The sequence below is a fragment of the Lutra lutra genome, chromosome 13 (assembly GCF_902655055.1).
Source record: "Lutra lutra chromosome 13, mLutLut1.2, whole genome shotgun sequence".
Lineage (NCBI taxonomy): Eukaryota > Metazoa > Chordata > Mammalia > Carnivora > Mustelidae > Lutra > Lutra lutra.
In genome coordinates this window covers 58285554-58304325 of record NC_062290.1, presented here as the reverse complement: position 1 = coordinate 58304325, position 18772 = coordinate 58285554, and the positions used below count along the sequence as shown (strand labels likewise).

General features: G+C 54.5%; 3 protein-coding genes across 3 annotated transcripts in view; 1 reads left to right on the top strand and 2 right to left on the bottom strand.

The window, feature by feature from the left end:
- The window catches only part of LOC125082978 (dynein axonemal intermediate chain 1-like), a 40883-nt gene extending 39212 nt beyond the window's left edge, over positions 1 to 1671 (bottom strand). The window contains exon 1 of the mRNA XM_047698888.1: positions 1349 to 1671. Coding sequence (XP_047554844.1) covers positions 1349 to 1671 — 323 coding nt within the window. The remainder of the gene's footprint in view (positions 1 to 1348) is intronic.
- Positions 1672 to 2785: 1114 nt separating this feature from the next.
- LOC125083963 (adropin) lies at positions 2786 to 3249 on the top strand. Its single transcript, XM_047701006.1, has one exon. The coding sequence runs from the start codon at positions 2920 to 2922 to the stop codon at positions 3148 to 3150; it is 231 nt and encodes a 76-aa protein (XP_047556962.1). The 5' UTR covers positions 2786 to 2919; the 3' UTR covers positions 3151 to 3249.
- A 369-nt stretch (positions 3250 to 3618) lies between these two features.
- The window catches only part of LOC125083962 (dynein axonemal intermediate chain 1-like), a 59622-nt gene continuing 44468 nt past the window's right edge, over positions 3619 to 18772 (bottom strand). The window contains 9 exon segments of the mRNA XM_047701005.1: positions 3619 to 3888; positions 3891 to 3942; positions 6898 to 7083; positions 9224 to 9323; positions 9434 to 9582; positions 10774 to 10853; positions 11452 to 11539; positions 11670 to 11759; positions 16905 to 17152. Coding sequence (XP_047556961.1) covers positions 3845 to 3888; positions 3891 to 3942; positions 6898 to 7083; positions 9224 to 9323; positions 9434 to 9582; positions 10774 to 10853; positions 11452 to 11539; positions 11670 to 11759; positions 16905 to 17152 — 1037 coding nt within the window. The 3' untranslated portion in view covers positions 3619 to 3844.

Here is an 18772-nt window from a genome sequence, read left to right as displayed (position 1 = left end):
CTGCTGGGTAACAGGGCAGGGGAACTAAAATTAATCCATCTGGTAAACTCAGTAGTCCAAAATTTTTATTGTAGACAACCTGTAAGTATGACTCAGTCTTTCAGATTATCTTACCCTTCCCTTTCTTGTTTTCAAGATAACATTGGATTTATTGGGCTTTCATGTGAATTTCATGGCACTGAGGGAAGGACCCCTTAGTCATATGGTCCTTGGGGTTGTGTCAGTTGGCATTTGCTGAGACACAATGGGTTAGGTATAAATGAATTGGTGAATTACAACCTTGAGAGGTTGTAGCTACCTTGAATAGCTATTACTAATTACTATTACTAATAATAGCTACCTTCAGTAGCTATTACTTAAACAACTTTACAGATGAAGAAGCTGAGGCTAAAAGAGGGTGAGTAACTTGCCCAAGGCCACAAAGTTAGTTAATGGCAGAACCGGAATCAACACACGCCCTGATTCTGGAAGACATTTGGATCTATGGCTAGAATTCCAGAGATAAAGTAAGGCTGGATGGAAGCACTGAGGGTCTTCATGACATAGCTTCAGAGATGTGCGCATCCATGGAGACTATGAGTAGAATGAGAAAAGGGTCCCGTTCAGAACACTTAGGAGTCACTGACCTATTAGATAGGTAGGAAGGCCTACCTGACAGCTTCTGCCCAAACTGATCTTCTTCTTAGGAGATTCTAGGTTGGAGAGAGTCAGGAGTTTCTAGGAGTCGTGCCTGGTCCTGTCCCAGCCATGGCGGACCGATCTCTCGGAATCCCCGGTACTCTCTATCCTAGGCTCCCCTACAGCGCAGCAAAGCACGAACCCGCCCAATACCAAGTAAGAACTCATAAATATGCCCAAAGTACTTGTGTTTGGCAGAGCTGCTCACACCTCCTGCGGCCAGAACGTAGAGCTTCCTCTTCAGACCCTCTAAAGTGGGGACACTGGCAGTAGCTGTGCAGAAGTCTAGGGGGCTTCCAAGATGAGGACGTTCAGTCTCCTAGATGTGGACCCAAGGCCTTTCCCCTTGGAAGAGGGGGACAGAGACAGATATGGACGGGCAGTCTCCTCACGCATGAGGGTCCAGAGGCCTTTCTCAGATGTTGGAAGTGCAGCTCTTCCAGGTGTTGAAGGTGCAAGAAATCCCTGCGAGTAGATGGGCCTGGTTCCCACCCCTTTCCCCCAGAGGATCAAGACCTCCTAGCCCCTCCGCTCTTATTCTCGCCCCCGCCCCACGCCTGCACCAGGGGCGATCCAGTCCCCACCCCAGCGCGCGACCAATCGCCCGAGAGCTGGCGCAGCCAGCCAATTGAATGACGGCAGCGGCGCAGAGATGGCTCCACCCGCCCACTGGCCGCGGGCCGCCGCCGGCCTCCAGGAAGCGAGGTCCTCCGCTGTTTTTGCTGCCTGCCGAGCCCAGCCGAGCCCAGCCGAACGTAGTCGAACGTAGCCGAGCGCAGCCGAGCCTAGCCGAACACCGCGCCCCGGCCGCAGCCGCCGCCCGAACTCCGCCGAACGAGCTAGCGAGCAGCCGCGGCCGCGGAGGAGGCACCGCCCCAGGGGGAGGAGGTGCCGGCTCGCCGCAGACCGCCCGCGGCAGAGGCCGCCCCGTCGCGCGGCGGCGGGAGCGGCCGGCAGGCTGCGCGGCCGAGGGGAGGGCCGGGGAGGGGACATCGCCCCTGCCCCTCCTCCCCCCCCCCCCCTCCCCCGCCCCGCGCCCGCAGGCTCCCGAGTCTCAGTCGGCGCCCAGCATCCCGCTGCCCCGGACCCTCCCTGCGGGCGCGCACCGGGCTCAACTCAGGTAAGGGGGCCCTCCCCCCATGGGCACGGGGGTCGAGAACCAGAGACAGAGGTAAAGAGACCCAGACCCACCTGGGGACATAGAGGCACAGCCGGAGAAAGAGACACAAAGACACACGAGACTCACAGAACTACAGAGACAGACCCCACGGAGAAGAGAGAGACACGTCCACGGGGACAGAGTGACATACAGCAGGGCAGAAAAGAGAGACCGAGAGACACAAGAGACCATACACACAGAGACCGATACAGAGATACACAGAGATAGGGAGAGAAAAGACACACTCACACTCAGAGATGGGGAGCGCAGAGACAGATAGAAAGAGGCACATAGAGCCAGCTGCCCAAACATAGTGGGTATGCCAGGCAGAGGCACACATCTAGGCAAGGGAACCGAAAGATTAAGAGCCAGACACACAGACACACACAACTGACCTGGAGAGACAGTCTCACAGAGAGCACACCTAGGTACACAGCCTTGGATACACAGACCCACACATGCGTGCCAGGGCCTCCACAAAGTTCCCTCTGTCTGAGCTGGCACCTCTGGAGTCTCCTGGGCTGGCTGGAGTGCTGAGAAGGGGGAGGTGCCCAGGCCACACCAGCGCTGGTCACAGTCCCCATCCTCTAAGGCCTCGGGCTTCCTGGGTCTCATCCACTCATACAGTGCTTTTGAGAGCTGGAAGCTTGGTGGGCAGGGCCAGGCCATGCCCACCGATTCTCAGGAGAATGAGATACAGGATCTCTACTCCAGCTTCCCCACTGTGGCTGCACCCCCGTCCAGGTGCCCAGAGCCAGGCCTGAGGATGGGGGCATTGCCTCTGTGGGGTACTTAGACTGTTGGGACCCAGATTCCTCTGCTGGGGAAGCCAGAGATGTGGGAAAGGACTCTCCTCTAGACCCCTCTCTTCCTAGGCCTCACCCTACCCCTTCCTCACCACCCTTTCCTCTGCTCTCTACCTGCGACAGGCTCAGGACTGCAGATATCCACTGCCCAGGATTCACTGAGTGTGGACAGGACAGCGTCTTTGGAAGGCCAGCTGTACTGGAGTTCTGCCTCGGCATGGGCCTTGCCATCGAGCCAGCCCCGTGGTCTGTGCTGGTCTGAGGGTGCTGCCTGTCATGGGGGCAGCCATCTCCCAGGGGGCCCTCATTGCCATCGTCTGCAACGGCCTCGTAGGCTTCTTGCTGCTGCTGCTCTGGGTCATTCTCTGCTGGGCCTGCCATTCCCGCTCTGCGGACATCGACTCTCTCTCCGAATCCAGTCCCAACTCCAGCCCCGGCCCCTGTCCTGAGAAGGCACCCCCGCCCCAGAAGCCCAGCCATGAAGGCAGCTACCTGCTGCAGCCCTGAAGGCCCCTCACCTCGCCTGGAGTCTGGGGCCTAAGTCTGCCCCATCCAGAGCCTGGAATCGGGATCCCAGGGTCTAGCCAGCCTGGGGTCCAGAACCCAGAGTCCCCTGTCTGGACCTAGCAGCCCAGAGTCAAGCCAGTCTGGCTCCACGAGGAGCTCTGGTGGCCCTTGGTAGACAGGCCTGGGTGGGGATTCCTGAGTTGGTGCTAGGGCCAGGGCCATCTCGACTCTGCTCCATACCGAGGGCCAGGGACTGGGACCACCTCTCCCTAGGCCATTTGCCTCCAGGCCTTTGAGGTTGGGGAAGCAAACTGGAATCCATGGCAATAACGGGAGGCGTCCAGGCTGGGCCCCTCCTCAGGTCCTCCCACTGTTTGCTGGATAATAAATGGAACTATGGCTCTACCCTGAGATTTCCTCCTCTTCCTGAGGGCCCTGCGGTAGCAACATTAAAGGTGTAGGGTGAGCTTCCAGACGCAGGTTTATTTGTGCAAAGTAGGACAGGATAATGGTTGAGGGCCAAGTCCTGGGGTGAGGTGCTGGGATCAGGGCCAGTGTAGAGTGCTGATGGTAGATGCTGGGACCTGGTTAGGGGTGGGGTCACATACCGAGTACTAAGGCTGGGCTTGGGTGCAGGGTCAGGGGTTACAAGTAACAGGTTCAGAAAAATGGGACAGGGACTGAGGCCAGGCCCTCAGGTCTTGGTTTTCACTTCCCTCACCAGGTTCAGCAGTTTTCCAATTTTGCGATCTCCACAGCTGGACCCTTCTGTACCTCCTGTCCCTTCTTTTCCTGTGGAGGGTGGAAGTACACGGTGGGTGGGAGGAATGGTGAGGGATGGGTCACCTTTCTCTGGGTCCCAGCTCTGCCTCCTCTGCCCAGCCTGCCCCAGCTTTGTACTGCCCCTCTCTTGGCCAGTTGGATTCTGGATCCCTGCCTGTCCCAACTCAGGTTAGGAGACCTGAGCCCAGCTGGGGCCTCTGAGAAGCATCCAGTCTAGCTCTGAATCTCAGATCAACAGTCTTGATGCTGGGAGGAGTGGCAGAAGGTGTCTACCCACTAACCTCAGAGGAACTAGCCTTTCAGGCTAGGAGAGATACAGCTCTGGGAAGAGGTAAGACCTTTTGAGGTTGGGCCTACCCGTCCCACAGGAGGGGTCCTGGCGAGTCCTAACGAGGAGCTAAGAGGTATGTGTTTGCAGAGGGAGACAGGTGTGGACCAAGCCACAGGTACCCTCACCTTGTACCAAAACTTTAAGGTCAGTTGGGAGTGGGTGACATTTGGGGCTAGGCCTGCTGTTTCAGACATACCCAGGGTGGAGGAGGTGTCAAGAGACCCAGGAGGGCAGATGAAATATCCCATGTGTTTCCAGTTGTCTCAAGCTAGGACTGTCCCTCAGAAGATCCTAAATTTATGAGCCCTCATCCCAGCCTACAGGGCACTCTAATGCCCTGAGAAAAAGTATTGGGACACTGGGGTATGTGTCATTCACAGGTCCCAAGAGCTCCATGCACCAGTCCCATCCTCCCTTATGTCGAGGCAGCGGGGTATGGGCTAGGCTGCGGCAGCTACCATTTCCTGCCTTCCCTCTGCTCCAGATCCACCCCCCTCTCCCGCCCTCTCAGCCACCTGTGCCCACTGCTCACTGGCACCTGCGCCAGCCTTGCCTGCTGAGGGCCCAGCCTGGGTCTGGCCTGGGCTGTGAGGAGAGGAGAGTGCATGGCCAGCAGGCCCCTTCCTGGCCCCATCCCGCTGCTGACACCATGCAGAGCTCAGATTTCCTCCCGGTGTGACCACTGCACCTGCTCCAAAATCTGTCTCCCTCTCCCCTCGTGGCCTAGTGCCTTTGCCACTACCCAAATCACCTCTACACTCTCTAGGCAGAGGACAAAGATGCCTTTTCCTTTAACTATTCTCCCTTCCAAATCAAGTCACTGTTCTCTTTTTGGCCTCACCCCACCCCCTGGGAGTTAGTGGGACCTGGCTTATAGTTCCAGCTTTGTCGTTAACTCCCTCTATGACTTTGGGCAAGGCCCTTGCCTTTGTAGGCAGTTTCCCATCTACACTGTAGTGAGGGAAAGATAGTCTTTGACCTTTGACAAGCTGTGCTCTGACACCAATTAGAGGAAGCTTCCTGGGTCAGGAAGTTGGGCCTCTGTGATTAGACCCTCCTGGAAAGGGCAGGGAGATGGCAGCCCAAAGAGGAGGGGCAGTAGGGATGCCTGAGGACTTCCTTTGGCACAAATCACTTGGCTACGGATAAGATCAGATGACAATTGCCTGGAAACCCCAATCCACCAAAGCACTGGCCCCCAACTGTTGCCCACTCAGGTCCTCTGCTCCCCAGGTACCCATAGCCTTAGGTCTTCAGAGATAGAGGTCCCCGATACACAGAGCCCAGCTCTCTTAGCTATGGCTGACCTTTGCTCTGAGAGGAGTTGGGACTGTGGGACATCCCATCCTTGCCTCCCTGTGTCAGAGTGGGCAGGGCAGGCCCCACCCAGATCTGCCACACTCCAGGTGTGATGGGTGTATCCTTGCCTCTCCCACTGGGCTGTCGGCCTCTGCCGGCTCAAACTTGGGTCTCTCTCCTCACTAAATTAAGAGCAGATTTTATCTGTTCCACAAATTGTGCTGTCTCCTTCCCCCTCCTTGAAACCAACTAGCTGGGCTCAGCAAAGAGCTTCAGACCATGCCCGACCCCCGCTATTCCTCCCCACCCCCATACCCCACCCCAGCCCACCACAGCCTCTAGGCCACAGCTGCAGGCCCTTAGCAGCCTTCCAACTATTTATAGCCAAGTCCACCCCCTCCCCCAGCTGGCTACAATTGCAGGCCCATCCAAACTCCCAGACCTCTTCTCCCGGTCACCGTATGGAAGAGACCAGGCAGGTACCAGAGGGCTGCGGCAGTGACCCCTGCTTTGATAAGGTTATAGGGGAACAGGTAGCAGTGGTTGAAAGAGACAGGGCCCTGCCCTTCCCTCAAACGGCAAATAAGTGCCTCATACTGCAACCAAGAGGTGTATAGTCATCAGGGCAACTTGGCCCAGCCCTGGCCCAGCTCTGATCCTGGCCCAGAACGTGGCAGAAAGCAAATTCCATATTTTCTCTTAGCACTCAAATGGGTAAGACAGCTCTGGATTTGAAGGCTTGGATGCTTAGGTCTGAATCCAGACTCTGAGATCTAGACTTTGAGGCCCTGGCTCTGGGCTCCATAGCCTGTTTTCAGGGCCTTGGGCTCTGGGCAGGGTCTCCAGATCAGTACAAATCCCAGAAAGGAACCAGAGCTGATAAGGCTGCCTAGATGCTGACCTAGTTACCCCTTTTCCTTTTCACATTCTTCCCTGTGTGGACCCACAGCTCCCAGCTCAGGGGCCACTGGGGCTGAGGCCCTGTGTAAGCCCAGCCAATGGAGCAGTGACTAAGCCCCAAGTCCCCTTCTTGGGTAACCTGATCTACACCAAATAAGCCAATGATGTCTATGTGCTTCTCCAGGCTTTGGACTCACGTAGACGCCTCCTTACCAGGATGCCTCCACCTGGAAGCTCCACAGGTAACTGATCTCTTTGTCTCTCTACAAACCTGCATCTCCCGTGCTCCATATTTGGGCAATGACACCACCCTGACCCTGGGTTTTCCAAGCCAGAAAGCTGGGGACCACCCCCTGGCTCCTCCCCTTTCTCTCAACCCCCACCATCTTGGAGACTTGACTTCTCACAGCAGCCCAAACTACCCAAGCCTGTACCTTCGGCATCTTGCGCAAGTTGGGTGAGAGCTTGAGGCAAATGACGTGCCCACGGTCATCACCCACAATGATGATGGGATGGATAGGATTGAACTGCACATGGGTGATCTTGTTCTTCTTTTTGGCCACCACGGGCTGGCTGCAGATGGCCTCATACTTGTTGATAGACAAGTCAAACACATGGGTCTGTGGAGAGATTGGTGTCAGCACACTCAAGGATAACAGGGCCCCTGTCCTACACCTCAGAAGAACCAGCACTTGGGCTTTCTGGGGAAACACAACAGAAGCATAGCATGCTGGAGCTGGAGGCAGTGGGAGAGGGGATTTGTGTCTCTGATCATGTCTTTCCTGTGGTTGAGGGAATGAGTGAAGAATGGGAGAAAATTTAAGTCTATGCAGAATTAACAATAATAGCATCTGTCATTTACTCAACACTTACTATGTACTAGACTCTGGGCAAGCATGTTATGCAGTTGTACCACCCAGTAATCATCACAGACATTCTGTAAGGAAGGTTCTATTATCATCCCTAGTTATAAATGAGGAGATAGAGGCTCTTAAAGGTAACTTGCCAGTGAGTGGTAGAGCCAGGCTTTCTACCAGCTAATAATATACGCAAGGCCCTCTGACAAATGTTTCATCTTATTTTTACCATTCCCTGAGTCCAAACCATTAGTAACTCTTGCCTGGACAACTGTGGCAGTGTCCTGACTGGTTTCTCTGCTTTCACTCTTGCCCCTTTACCATCCAGCCTCCATGCAGCCATGAGAACTTAGCTTTAAATGATCTAAAATGCTCCAGTAGTTTCCCTTGGCAGTATATATAAAATCCAGATTCCTTACTCCAGATTTCTCCACTCTCTATTCTTACTTCCTGCATTCTCCCCTTTGCTTCCTAGACCCAGCCACACTTGCCTGTGGGTCCCTGAAACCCCTTCAAGCTCATTCTCACCTCAGGGCATTTGCACTAGCTCTTCCCCCTATCGGGAATGCCTCTCCCCATCTTCACCTGGCTAGATCTTGTCGTTTGAAGCTCTCAGCTTGAATGTCACCTCTTAAAGAAGCTCTCCTTGAACACTCTAAGAAGCTGCCCTGTCCTTTCTTTTTACATCACTCCTTTTCTCTCTTAAAAAAATAATAGCTTTATTGAGATATAATTCACATACAAAAACATTTACCCACTTAAAGTATACAATTCTCGGTTTTGGTATACTCACAGTTATGCAGCCATCACCACAACCAGTTTTAGAGCATTTTCATCACCCCAAAAGAACCCTCGTACCATTAACAGTCACTTCCTGGGTTCTCCCACACCCCCAGCTCTAAGCGACCACAAATCTACTCTGTGTCTCTGTAGTTTTCCCGATTCTAGACTGATATAAATGGAATCACACAGTGTGTGGTCTTCTGTGACCGACTTCTTATGCTAGCATGTTTTCAAGTTCAGCAATGTTGTAGCATGTACCTGATACTTCATTCCCTGTTATTCTTGATAGTGATCCTTTTAGCTATACCATATTTTGTTTATCCATTCATCAGTTGATGGACATTTGGGTCATTCAGCTTCTTGGCTATTAGGAATAATGCTGCTATGAACACTGTGTCCACACATATTCCTCTGTTCATCTCTGCCTAGCACTTAATGCTAATTTTGTGGTTGCTTTGTGTCCCTTTCCCTTCACAGAATGTGAGCTCTAGAACTGCAGGGACTGGAAGCACCAGGCCCTGCCCTGGCACTGGGCACCATAGTCGGTCCTTAGTAAATATCTGGTTGCAAATAGGTGACTGAGGGGCTTCCTCTTCGGTTATATCAAAGGCCATAAGGAAAAATGGATTTGCATCCAAGAATTTCATTAAAAAACATTTGTTTCTGAGTTTTTACCAATTCTCCGTGTTGCACAGACCCCTCCCATCTTCCTTCCTTAGACCCTACTTGCATATTCCCAGGGATGGGGAACTTGCTACCTTTTAGACATTATTTCAATCCCGGATAAACTCAGGTTCAGAAACTTTTCCTTACATCAGGCTTGCCCCAGCCATCCTGTAGCTCCCTCCCCAGGGCCATCAGAGAAGATAACTGCTCCTCACAGCATCTTCTCCCCCAGAGGGTTCTGTCCTTCAGGATGAACAGCCCCATTCTCTCTGCAAGGCCTCATGGGATGAATGATTCCTCTTTTGACAGGGCCCTGGCTGGGCTACTCCCTGAGAATACAGAGTCCTTATGTCTCACCTTCCCCTACCTGATTAGGGCACTGCACGAGCTCTCCAGGAGGGGACTCTGAGATAGTCATCTTTTCTCTAGTAGAGGCTCAGAAGGGGACACTCACCTTCCCATCAGTGGTGACTGCTGCAAACACAGTAGAAGAGTACGGCGCCCAGGCCACATCACCCACAGCTGAATTTAGATCGTAGATGAACATCGGGGTCCTGCAGGGGTGGAGGAGTGGGCAGTTCATCACGCAGAGGCCTCACAGTGCTAGAGCCCCACGGCCCCAGACAGCCCACGGTGGGCTGTGAGGAAGGCATGTCTCTCTCACTTGATGGTGTGGTCCCAGATCTTCACAGTCCAGTCGGAGCTGCAGGACATGAAGACCTTGGCATGGTATGGGTTCCAGGACACAGCGTCCACTGCCATGTTGTGGGCATCATAGGTGTCGAGGAACTTGCTGGAGTAGGACTTAGAGCACTGGGGCAACAGTGAGGGTGGTGGGAGCATCGGGGATCAGGAATGAGAGAGAGGTCAGCAGCTACCACTTCCCTGGGGGCCCCGAGAGTCAGAACCTAAGACTCCTGTCCCCACATCACTGTCACTGCTGAGCTGGGCCCAAGCTGCTGGCTGTTCTTCTCTGTGCCCTCAACATGGCCAGAGAGAGAGAAAGGAGGGGCTTACTGGGCTAGGGTGTTTTCCTGGAGGGGGAGAGATAGTGCTGTAGTCTCCCCAGAGGATTCCAGTTCAAGCAGGAGTCCAGGCAGAGCAGGTCCAGGCAGGGGCTGGGGGTGGGCAGGGGGAGGGGAGTGTGTGGCCTAGCCTGTGTCCAGGCCAAAGCCTAGGGGCAGAGCCCTGGGGCCACTCACAGCCCACAGATCAAATCCTTGAAGTAGTAAAAACATCTCACCTTGCCCAGGTTAGAGTAGGTACAGAGCCAGGAGCAAGTCCCAATCTCATGATTTCCCATTGGGTTTCTTGCCTGCCCAGCATGCCCCTCCCTCTCCCTCCAAGAGACAGTGTGACTGACTAGTGACATGCCCCTCCTGCCTCTCCCACAGCTGCCATTGGGATGGGTGTAGAGGGGGTTGGGGACCTCTTTTGCATTCAGACCAGCTCCTGCTGGGCCTCAGGGGCTCCTGGGAGGCTGCCTGTAATTAACATTCTGAGTCTTTGAGCACAAAAAGCTTGCAGCAAGCTTTTCTGGATGGATGGAGGTTCAGAAGGACGTTCACCTACTAACACTGAGGCCTTGCAGAAACTGGCCATGAAGTTCCATCCTACTGGCTGGAACACATCCAGGATTCAGAGAGAAATTTCTCTGTTACCTGGCCTTCAGAGCTCGCTCAAGTTCAGATCTCCTCCAGGAAGTCTTCTCGAAATGTTCCAACTCCCCCCACCCCCAACTCCCCTGTCTTCTTCTTCTACTCCTAGGAAGAGCGGGAAGGCCCAGAGGGGGCTAAAGTCAACCTCTAGATTTTCATCCCCTTTTCTGCAGTCATCCCATCTTCCTGCCACCCAAGCAAGTCAAGACTACATTAACTTCTCCCAAGAAGCTTTCTAGAATTGACTAACCCTATCAGAATAGGGTCTGTTGAGAAGGATCGAGTCCCATGGTTCTTGGGTCTAAGCAGCTCTGGAAGAAGCTTTCAGGGGGCAGAACTGCCTCACCTTGTAGATTTTTCCCTCCTCTGTGCCCACTAGGAACATGTAGTCAATCTCTTTGTGGAAGTCAAAGGCGGTGCCACAGCCTTGGGAGAAGAGGTAGAGTGGCTTTAGCCAGGTTCTGGGAGGGAGGCTCCCAGTGACAGCCTGAGCCCCAGCTCCTGCATGGGCTGGGGCCAGGCAGCCAAACAGAAACGGGCTGTCAGGCCTGCTGCCTGTCCCAGGCAGTTGGGACTCTACAAACGGCCAAGGCTTCTGCAGACAGGAATGGGGCCTGGGTAAACAAGGCAGGGATTGATTTAAACAGGGTCAGGGTCAGGGTAAACAGGGATAGGGTCTGCAAACAGGGACATGGTCTGTGCAAACAGGGATATACTCTGCATAAACAGGGTAGGAATTGAGTAAACAGGGACAGGATCTGGGTAAATAGGGGCCTGATCTGCATAAACAGGAATGGATCTGTATCACAGCACCGGATCTGCATAAACAGAAACAAGGGTCTGCAAACAGGGATGGGATCCGCACAAATCCAGAGGGTCTGTGAATGGCCAAGCCCTGGGAAAGGGAGGGCAGAGCCAGGCTCCAGTGGGGGAGGGAATGGTTGCTCTAAGGGAGGGCCACCATCTCTGACCCTTGTGGGGCCTGAGTGGTCAGGCCTGGATGTGAATGGGCTGGGGTTCCTACCCACTGTGTGTATCTGCAACCCGTTGAGGCCATCTGTGGTGTTGCCCTCCGCCTTCAGCTTGATGACATCTGTGTGAACCAGCTCACTCTGCCGTCAGAAGGGATAGGGGAGGGTCCGTGGGTGGGGCTGCGGCCACCAGGCAGAAGGCAACCTTTGCCATTTTGATCCCCCCACTCCCCTTCTCCACCCTTTCTGACCCTTTCTGGGAAACAGGTACCTTCAAGAGGGTCCAAGACACAATCCTGCCGTCAGATGACACAGAGAAGAAGTTGAGGTTGTTGTCCATGTCATCCTTCTGCCACTTGACCTGAAACGTCCCAACCTGTGAGCTGCGGGACCCTACCAGGACTTTGACTTAGGGCTGGGAGCTGAGCAGGGCTCCCTCGAGAATCCGTGGGAGCTTCAGAAGCAGGTTCTGGGAGCCCATTTCCCAGAGTCCCACAGTTGGCCCTCCCTATCTCCTTCCACCCATCTCTCCTCTCACCCCTCTCCCTGACCATCCTGGGGCAACTGTGCCAACTCGGGGCACCGCCCTAATCCACGGGTTTGGCAGTGGAGGTGCCAAATTCCTCCCTGGGTTGGGTTCCAGGAGCCAGTTGCAGAGGGAAGGGGGCGTCTCTGGGCTCATCCTCCTCATGGACAGGCCTGGAAAGAACAGGGTCCATCAACCAGTTTCCTCACTTGTAAAACAGGAACTGTAGTAGCACAGGTGTGTTGTAAGTGTTAAAGGAGAGACACTGAACAGGAGGCCCTGATGTGAGAACACTGCAACTGGTAAAGAGGTACAGTAAATGTCAGCGAATATCCTCCTTATTCCCCTCACCCCAGGACGTGGGAGGGCTGAGGTTCTGCAGGGGCTTTCCCCTGTTTGCTTCGGGGGTGCCCTCTTCTTCCAGGTTGGCCTTTCTCTAGGCATTCTCTCTGGCTTCCGCCTTCACTTCACCACCAGCTCCTGCTCCCAGAAGCTTGCTCCCAAATCTCAGCTTTGAGCTGCCTTTCTCCATCTGCTGCTTCGGGTTAATAATTGTGCCCCACCCATTTTCTCCGGGCTGGAAGCAAACATATGGGAAAGTGTTTTGGAGACAGAGCTGTTGTCTTCTGAAGATGACATGCTTGAGGCTCAAGTTTCTGTTGCCAGATGTGGAGGCCTGGCCAAGTCCTGTCCCAGAGAGCTGGGGTGGGGCTGGGTGCCCAGAGCTTTCCACTCTTCAGCTCCTTCCTGACCTCCCATGCCGGGACGCTGTCCCTTCCCCCTGTCACAAGTAGGGGCCCGGTGAGGGAGGACAGAACCCACTGCCGCTGCATGTGACCACAGCTGCCACCATGGCTGTTGAGGGGTGTGGCTGGGGGAGAGGAGATGGCCTGTCCCCAGCCAACCCCCCCGAGCCTGGCTGATCAGAGCTACAGAAGGGCGGGCCCAGTCCTGCCTGGGCCTGTCTAGGCAGCTGGCTCTTTTTTTCACTGGGGGACCAGAATACCACAGAGCCTCTGAGGTATAAGTCAGAGCCAGCTCTTACACTGGGACCACTTCTCCTTCTATGTAAAGATAGTCTCTTTAAAGAGGGGAGGACGGGGTGCCTGGGTGGCTCAGTTGGTTGGACGACTGCCTTCGGCTCAGGTCATGATCCTGGAGTCCCGGAATCGAGTCCCGCATCGGGCTTCCAGCTCCACGGGGAGCCTGCTTCTCTCTCTGACCTTCTCCTCGCTCATGCTCTCTCTCACTGTCTCTCTCTCAAATAAATAAATAAAATCTTTTAAAAAAAAAAAGTTTAAAGAGGGGAGGAGATGGGGGTGTCAAAGGCCAGGCTGTAAGAGGCGCTAGGGAGCTACAAAGGGAAGTGTTTAATGAGCAGCCGAGGGCAGGCATGGAAATTGTAGTTCACACCCCAGCAGCCTGATGCCCAATAGGGGTTGCTGCGTGTTTTTGCAAGTGAGCGAGTGTGTGGTGTGTGTGGTGTGTGTGTGTGTACAAGTCACACAAGAGCTCCAGGGGTAGAGGTGGGAGGATAGGAATAAAGGGGGGTGGGGAGGTGGTAAGTGGGTTTCAGAGAATGAATGAATGAATGCCCAGGAAGTAGGCGGTAAGGAGCAGATGAAGCCTGCTTGATTGATTCCTTCTCTTCTGCCTTATCTGATTGGGGCAGACCTGCTTGCCCCCAGTCTCTGCTCATCTATCCTTGCCTGCTCCCTTCCCCAGTATAGTACCGAACATACACACACCCCCACAGAGTGTTGCTGGTTGAGGCTTCACGGTGGGGCTTGAACAGGGCTGGGCTACCCCTATGGGCCCCCTCAGCAGTAGCCTGGGCCATGGGCTAGGAACCTAGTCCCCTTTGATTAGACAGTTCTCTCCCTGGCTCCAAAACCTTCCATGGCTCCCAGCTGCCAACAGAACAAAGTCCTTCTGCCTCGGCCTGGCATTTAAGATCCAACATAACCTCTCCGGGCTCCCCCAAGACACAGTCCCTTTAAGAAGGACCTAGACTCTGATGTCTCTGAGTAGGTTTACCAGCCTAGCTTTCCTCTAAGCTCCAGGCTTACACAGGCCACTGCCTGCAGGACACCTCCTCTGGCTTCTTTTAATTGTAGGTGTTCCTCTGGCTTCTTGTATTAATTTCTGGCCAAACCTGCTGCTCCTTGTCATTCCCACTTCCCTGGGGCCTCTCCTGGGTGGAGTCCCAAGGAGCAGCACCAATTCTTCCCCTTTCTCATATCCTTCTAGTTTCCTTCTATTGATTTTACTGCCTCAGAGCGCTCACCATACCTTCTTATTTCTATCTCCACTGTCCCTGCTGTAGCTCAGGCTTCAAAGTTTCTCCTGCTGCCGTGAGAGGACATCGCTTAAGACACACACGTGACTGTGTTACTTCTCTGCGCCAAACTCTCTGATGGTCCGGCAGCCATTTTCAAACCACGCTGGAGGGAGCTCTTAGGAAGCTTATGAAAGTACCTTTGAGGACAGAGGGAGTGTCTCAACTTCCCTCTCAACAGGGAACCCTCAAGCAAGCAGGACCCTGATTCACCAGAGCAGCCCCATTCCCACCTCTGAGGTATTGGGTTTCTGTACTAGCACTTTACTAGAAACCCCTGACTTACACAGGGCAGGCTTCCTCCTTGCTGGAGAGGCTCGCTCATGGGGTGCTGCTGCTTCCCTCGGCTCTGCGCCATTCTCCCGGTCTCTCCTGCTGCGCACCAGATGCTGTTCCCCATGGCCACCCCGCCTGACACCCCTTTGTACCCTTCCTTATCTAACTCATAATGTCTTTTTTCTTTTCAACTAAAATCTAGACTTCATTTGATTTTCTTGGTTTCCTCCTAATATCCTTTTTTGTTGTGTTTTAGGATCTCATATTACATTTAGTTGTCATTAACGAGTGCTTTCTCATCCCTTACAATTCAGTGCTTCCTCTGGGGAGAGCTGGGCCCCCCTCCCCTGCTCCCTGCCTTGGACAATCTCCATGTCCTTCCTGTCCCTCCTCAGTGCCCAGAGGAGCCCTCTCTTCGCAGTTAGCATATTGCCCTGTCCTGCTCAGCTGGGGTGGTGCTCATCTCCCCGCTAGGAACCCCAGGGACCAAGCCCTTAAGCACCCTCAGCTCCCGGAGGAGCACACAGAGGAGTCACTGAATGGACAAAAGAATGAGGAAAGGGGGAGGAAACTGGAGGCAAAAAGGGAACAGGAAGTCGGTGAGTGAGTGATGGAGCTCCAGGCAGCCCCTCCATGTCACAATCCAGGAGCCCCCCCAAGAACTCTTGAGTCTTTGGTTTTCCAAAGGCAAAGGCACTAGCCCTGTTTCCTCAAAAGATTGGTGGGACAGCAGAAGGCCATCTCTGTCCAGGTGGGTTCCAGTCTCTCTGGCGCCACCCAATGAAAGCAATAGCGTGCCTTCTGCATGTCTCATTTCTTTCCCAACCTGCTATTTGATTCCGAGAACACAGAGAGTGGTGGCAGGATGGTTGGCCTTGGCCCTTGCCCTCTCCTGGGCTTGAGGAGGGTGGTCAGGCCAATCAGAGATGTTCTTAGCCTTCTGAGCTAGGAGAACAGGGGCAGGCCTACTACTGGTTAGTCTTATCAAAGCAGGTATTTCTCCTCTCTTGGTTCTTTTTTTTAAAGATTTTATTTATTTATTTGACAGAGAGAGATCACAAGTAGCAAGTAGACAGAGAGGCAGGCAGAGAGAGAGAGGGAAGCAGGCTTCTTGCTGAGCAGAGAGCCCGATGCGGGACTCGATCCCAGGACCCTGAGATCATGACCTGAGCCGAAGGCAGCGGCTTAACCCATGAGCCACCCAGGCGCCCCTCCTCTCTTGGTTCTTTAAAAGTCTCTGCAGACATCCTCCTCAGGTCTTGAGACCTTTGTGTGCCTGGAGGTGATGAATGGGAAGGTGGGATTTTTCAGGGGAGAGAACACCTGAGACTGTGAGCTTTGGTCCCTGCTTTGGTGGAGAGCAGTGGGGAGATGTCTCATGGGAGGGAGTGCCTCCCTCTCTGTATCCTGGCTCTGGGTAAAGGATAAGCAGAGAGGGCACCGTGTCCTCTGTGCCTGGAGAGTCTGCTCAGGGAGCTGAACTGCCTGAGAGCTGAGAGCCCATGCCTAGGGCAGGTGTCCACATGACAGGGAGCTCAGGGCCAGGAAGGCAGGGGTGCAGAGCCTGCCTGGAGACTCTCAGGGCAGAGGGCCGAGAAAAGATGGGAAGACAGAGTCCTGGCATTATCTGATGACTCCAGAGACCGTGAGAAACTTAAGGCAGAAATTCCTTCTTAGATTTACCCAGACCTGCCAGTGGGTAAGGGTTTGTAGCCTCAGAAGGAGAGGGGATTCGAAATACAGTAAGGAAAGTTCTGCAAGGCAAGAGCTAGGAGACTTTCTGAAGATGAAACGTGAAATCCACTCCCAGTGCAATAAGATGGGAGACACAGGGTGAATTCTAGCTCCAGTGTCAGGCTAATGGTCCCATCCTATGCCTGTCTGGAGAAGAAGGATGCTACAGAGAGGCCTCGAGGACAGACCTCACCCACCAGGCCAGAGGGCAGACAAACTGGCAGCACCAACCTCTGTCTGGGAGTTGCCCCAAATGTAGCCCAGATGGCAGAGGAGAGCCCCAGTGGGGAGTCGAGGAAGCCCACACACAGGAACTGGTGCCATTGACAGACTCAGCAGAGGCCTTCTGGGTCAGGCCTTCAAGTCTTCCAGCCATGGGCTACGAGTTCCTGCTGCTGTACCTCATAGAGCCTTAGCAGAGAGACGGGCCCTCCTGATAGCAGGTCCACAGCGGCAGACCCCTCACCTCCCGACTGCCCCCTCCCGCCCCTCTCTGCCCCTTCGTACACCCAGCTCCTTGACTTCTAAGCTGGTACCTGGCATCCCCATCCCCCTGCCTGTGGCCGGTCCACCCCAAGGTCCCTCCTCCAGGGGTTCCCGCCTGGGGTCTCCCACCCTGCTTCAGGGCTGACCTGCCACACCGGGTCCGTGTGCTTGCCGGACTTGGCTGAGCTGCGGAAGGACGGCTGGGACTGGGGCTTCTTGAGGTTGTAAATAGCCACGTTCCCATCGTAGTGGCCCACCACCACCAGGTAAGGGTGGTTCACGTGCATGTCTAGACACATGATGCCACTCTCACTGCTGAAGATGTACTCGGGAAAGCTGGGGTTCTTCAGGCTGTACAGCAGGAGCATGCCCCGGCTCTGCTTCATGAAGTCATCTGTCCCGGGAAAATGGGGAAGATGCCAGGCTGTGGCTGTGGTGGAAGGATTCCGCAGCCTGTGCCCCTCCCCACCTACCCAGGGGACCTGCCACTGGGCTCTCCAGAGAGGGCAGATTCCCCTCTGGCTTTCAGCTTCTCTGTCTCAGAAATAGAAGCAGGAGACTGGGCAGCCTCCTTCTTAGGGTTCCCAGGAGAATAAGGTCACCAGGCTTATTGGAGGGATGAACAATCATTCTCTCCATTGTCCCTGGGGTACAGGAAGGAGGGAGGCAGGCTCAAAGTTGTGCTAGGTGAAGAATGTGCGTGAGCTTGGGAAGAAGCAGTGACGTCAGAGAGGGCTCGGAAGCCCCACGCAGGGGCAGATGGCTGTCCTTCGATGCCTGGATGATGCCCGTGTGTTCCCCAGCCCAGCCCAGGACAGGAGCTCGGTTTGGACTAACATGGAATTCCCTGTGGGTTGTCAAACTAGCCAGCTATGTGCACCTTCCCACACCCTTCCATGGCCTCCATGGTCCCCAGCTGCAGCCTGCACGCTAGCCTGGGCCTGCTCCCAGAATTGAGAAGTCCCAGGCAGGCCAGCCAGGCTTCCACAGGCCGCTGTATCACCCTTCTGGCCTCAGCACAGCTTTTGGTGATCAATAGCGAGGACCACTCAGCAGAGGCCCTGCTCCCTGCCCACCCCATGTCAGAGGACAGCCTCCCTCTCTCTTGCATCCTCTGCTCACGTGGCGCCCCCATCCTGATACGGCAGTCACCGAACAGAAAACTGACCCGGCCCTTAAGTCCAGCCCTCCTGCTACCACTAGTCCAGGACCCTTCATGCACTCAGAAGAGGAGGAAGTCTAGAGCACCTCCCCATCTTGGGGACCCTCTGCTAAGGGAAACTTCCACCTGAGAGGATAGCTCTCTCCCCTTCTCCTCCCCCACCAGGGGACCTCTTTTACCCCTGGCTACTGCAGGCCTTAGGCCCTCCAGACAAAGTGGCTTGTCCTGAGGTCTTGAGCCCATGAATGGGAAAAACAGGGAGGCCACCCCACACTGACTGATTTGGCGAGTCATTCTTTCTGTCTTATTCCTTTTTGTTTTCTTCTCTCTCTCTAAGATTATTACTTATTTTGAGACAGAGTGAGCATAAGTGAGAAGGACAGGGGAAAAGGAGAGAGAATCCCAAGCAGACTGTGTGCTCAGCACGGAGCCCAGTGTGGGGGCTTGATCTCATGACCCTAAGATCACGACCTAAGTGGAGACCAAGAGCCCCACGTGCAACTGACTGTGCCCCCCACCCCCAGCACCCCTCTGTCTTATCTCTAATGCTGCCCCTTACTCGAGGGAGTAGGTACCTGGGCTGTGTTCCCTGGGCTCTGGGGATGCATTCGGACCCAGTTACCAGATAGTCCCACCCCAGGCACTCTGCAAACAGTGTTTACTGGGAGCCAGGACTAGAGAGCAGGAAGCAGCCAGGAGCTAGACTGGCCTTCGGTGGGTCGAGTTGGAAACTGAGACAAGCTGGCATGCCCACCAGAGCAGTTCTCTATGGGAAACCTCGCAAAGGAGGTTTCATGTGCCAGGAGGGAGTTGCTTTCCCAAGTGGAAGGTGCAGGATCCAACTGGAGCCCT

Coding starts and splice junctions, on each gene's coding strand:
- LOC125083963 (XM_047701006.1), top strand. CDS start 2,920: ATGGGGGCAGCCATCTCCCAGGGGGCCCTCATTGCCATCGTCTGCAAC.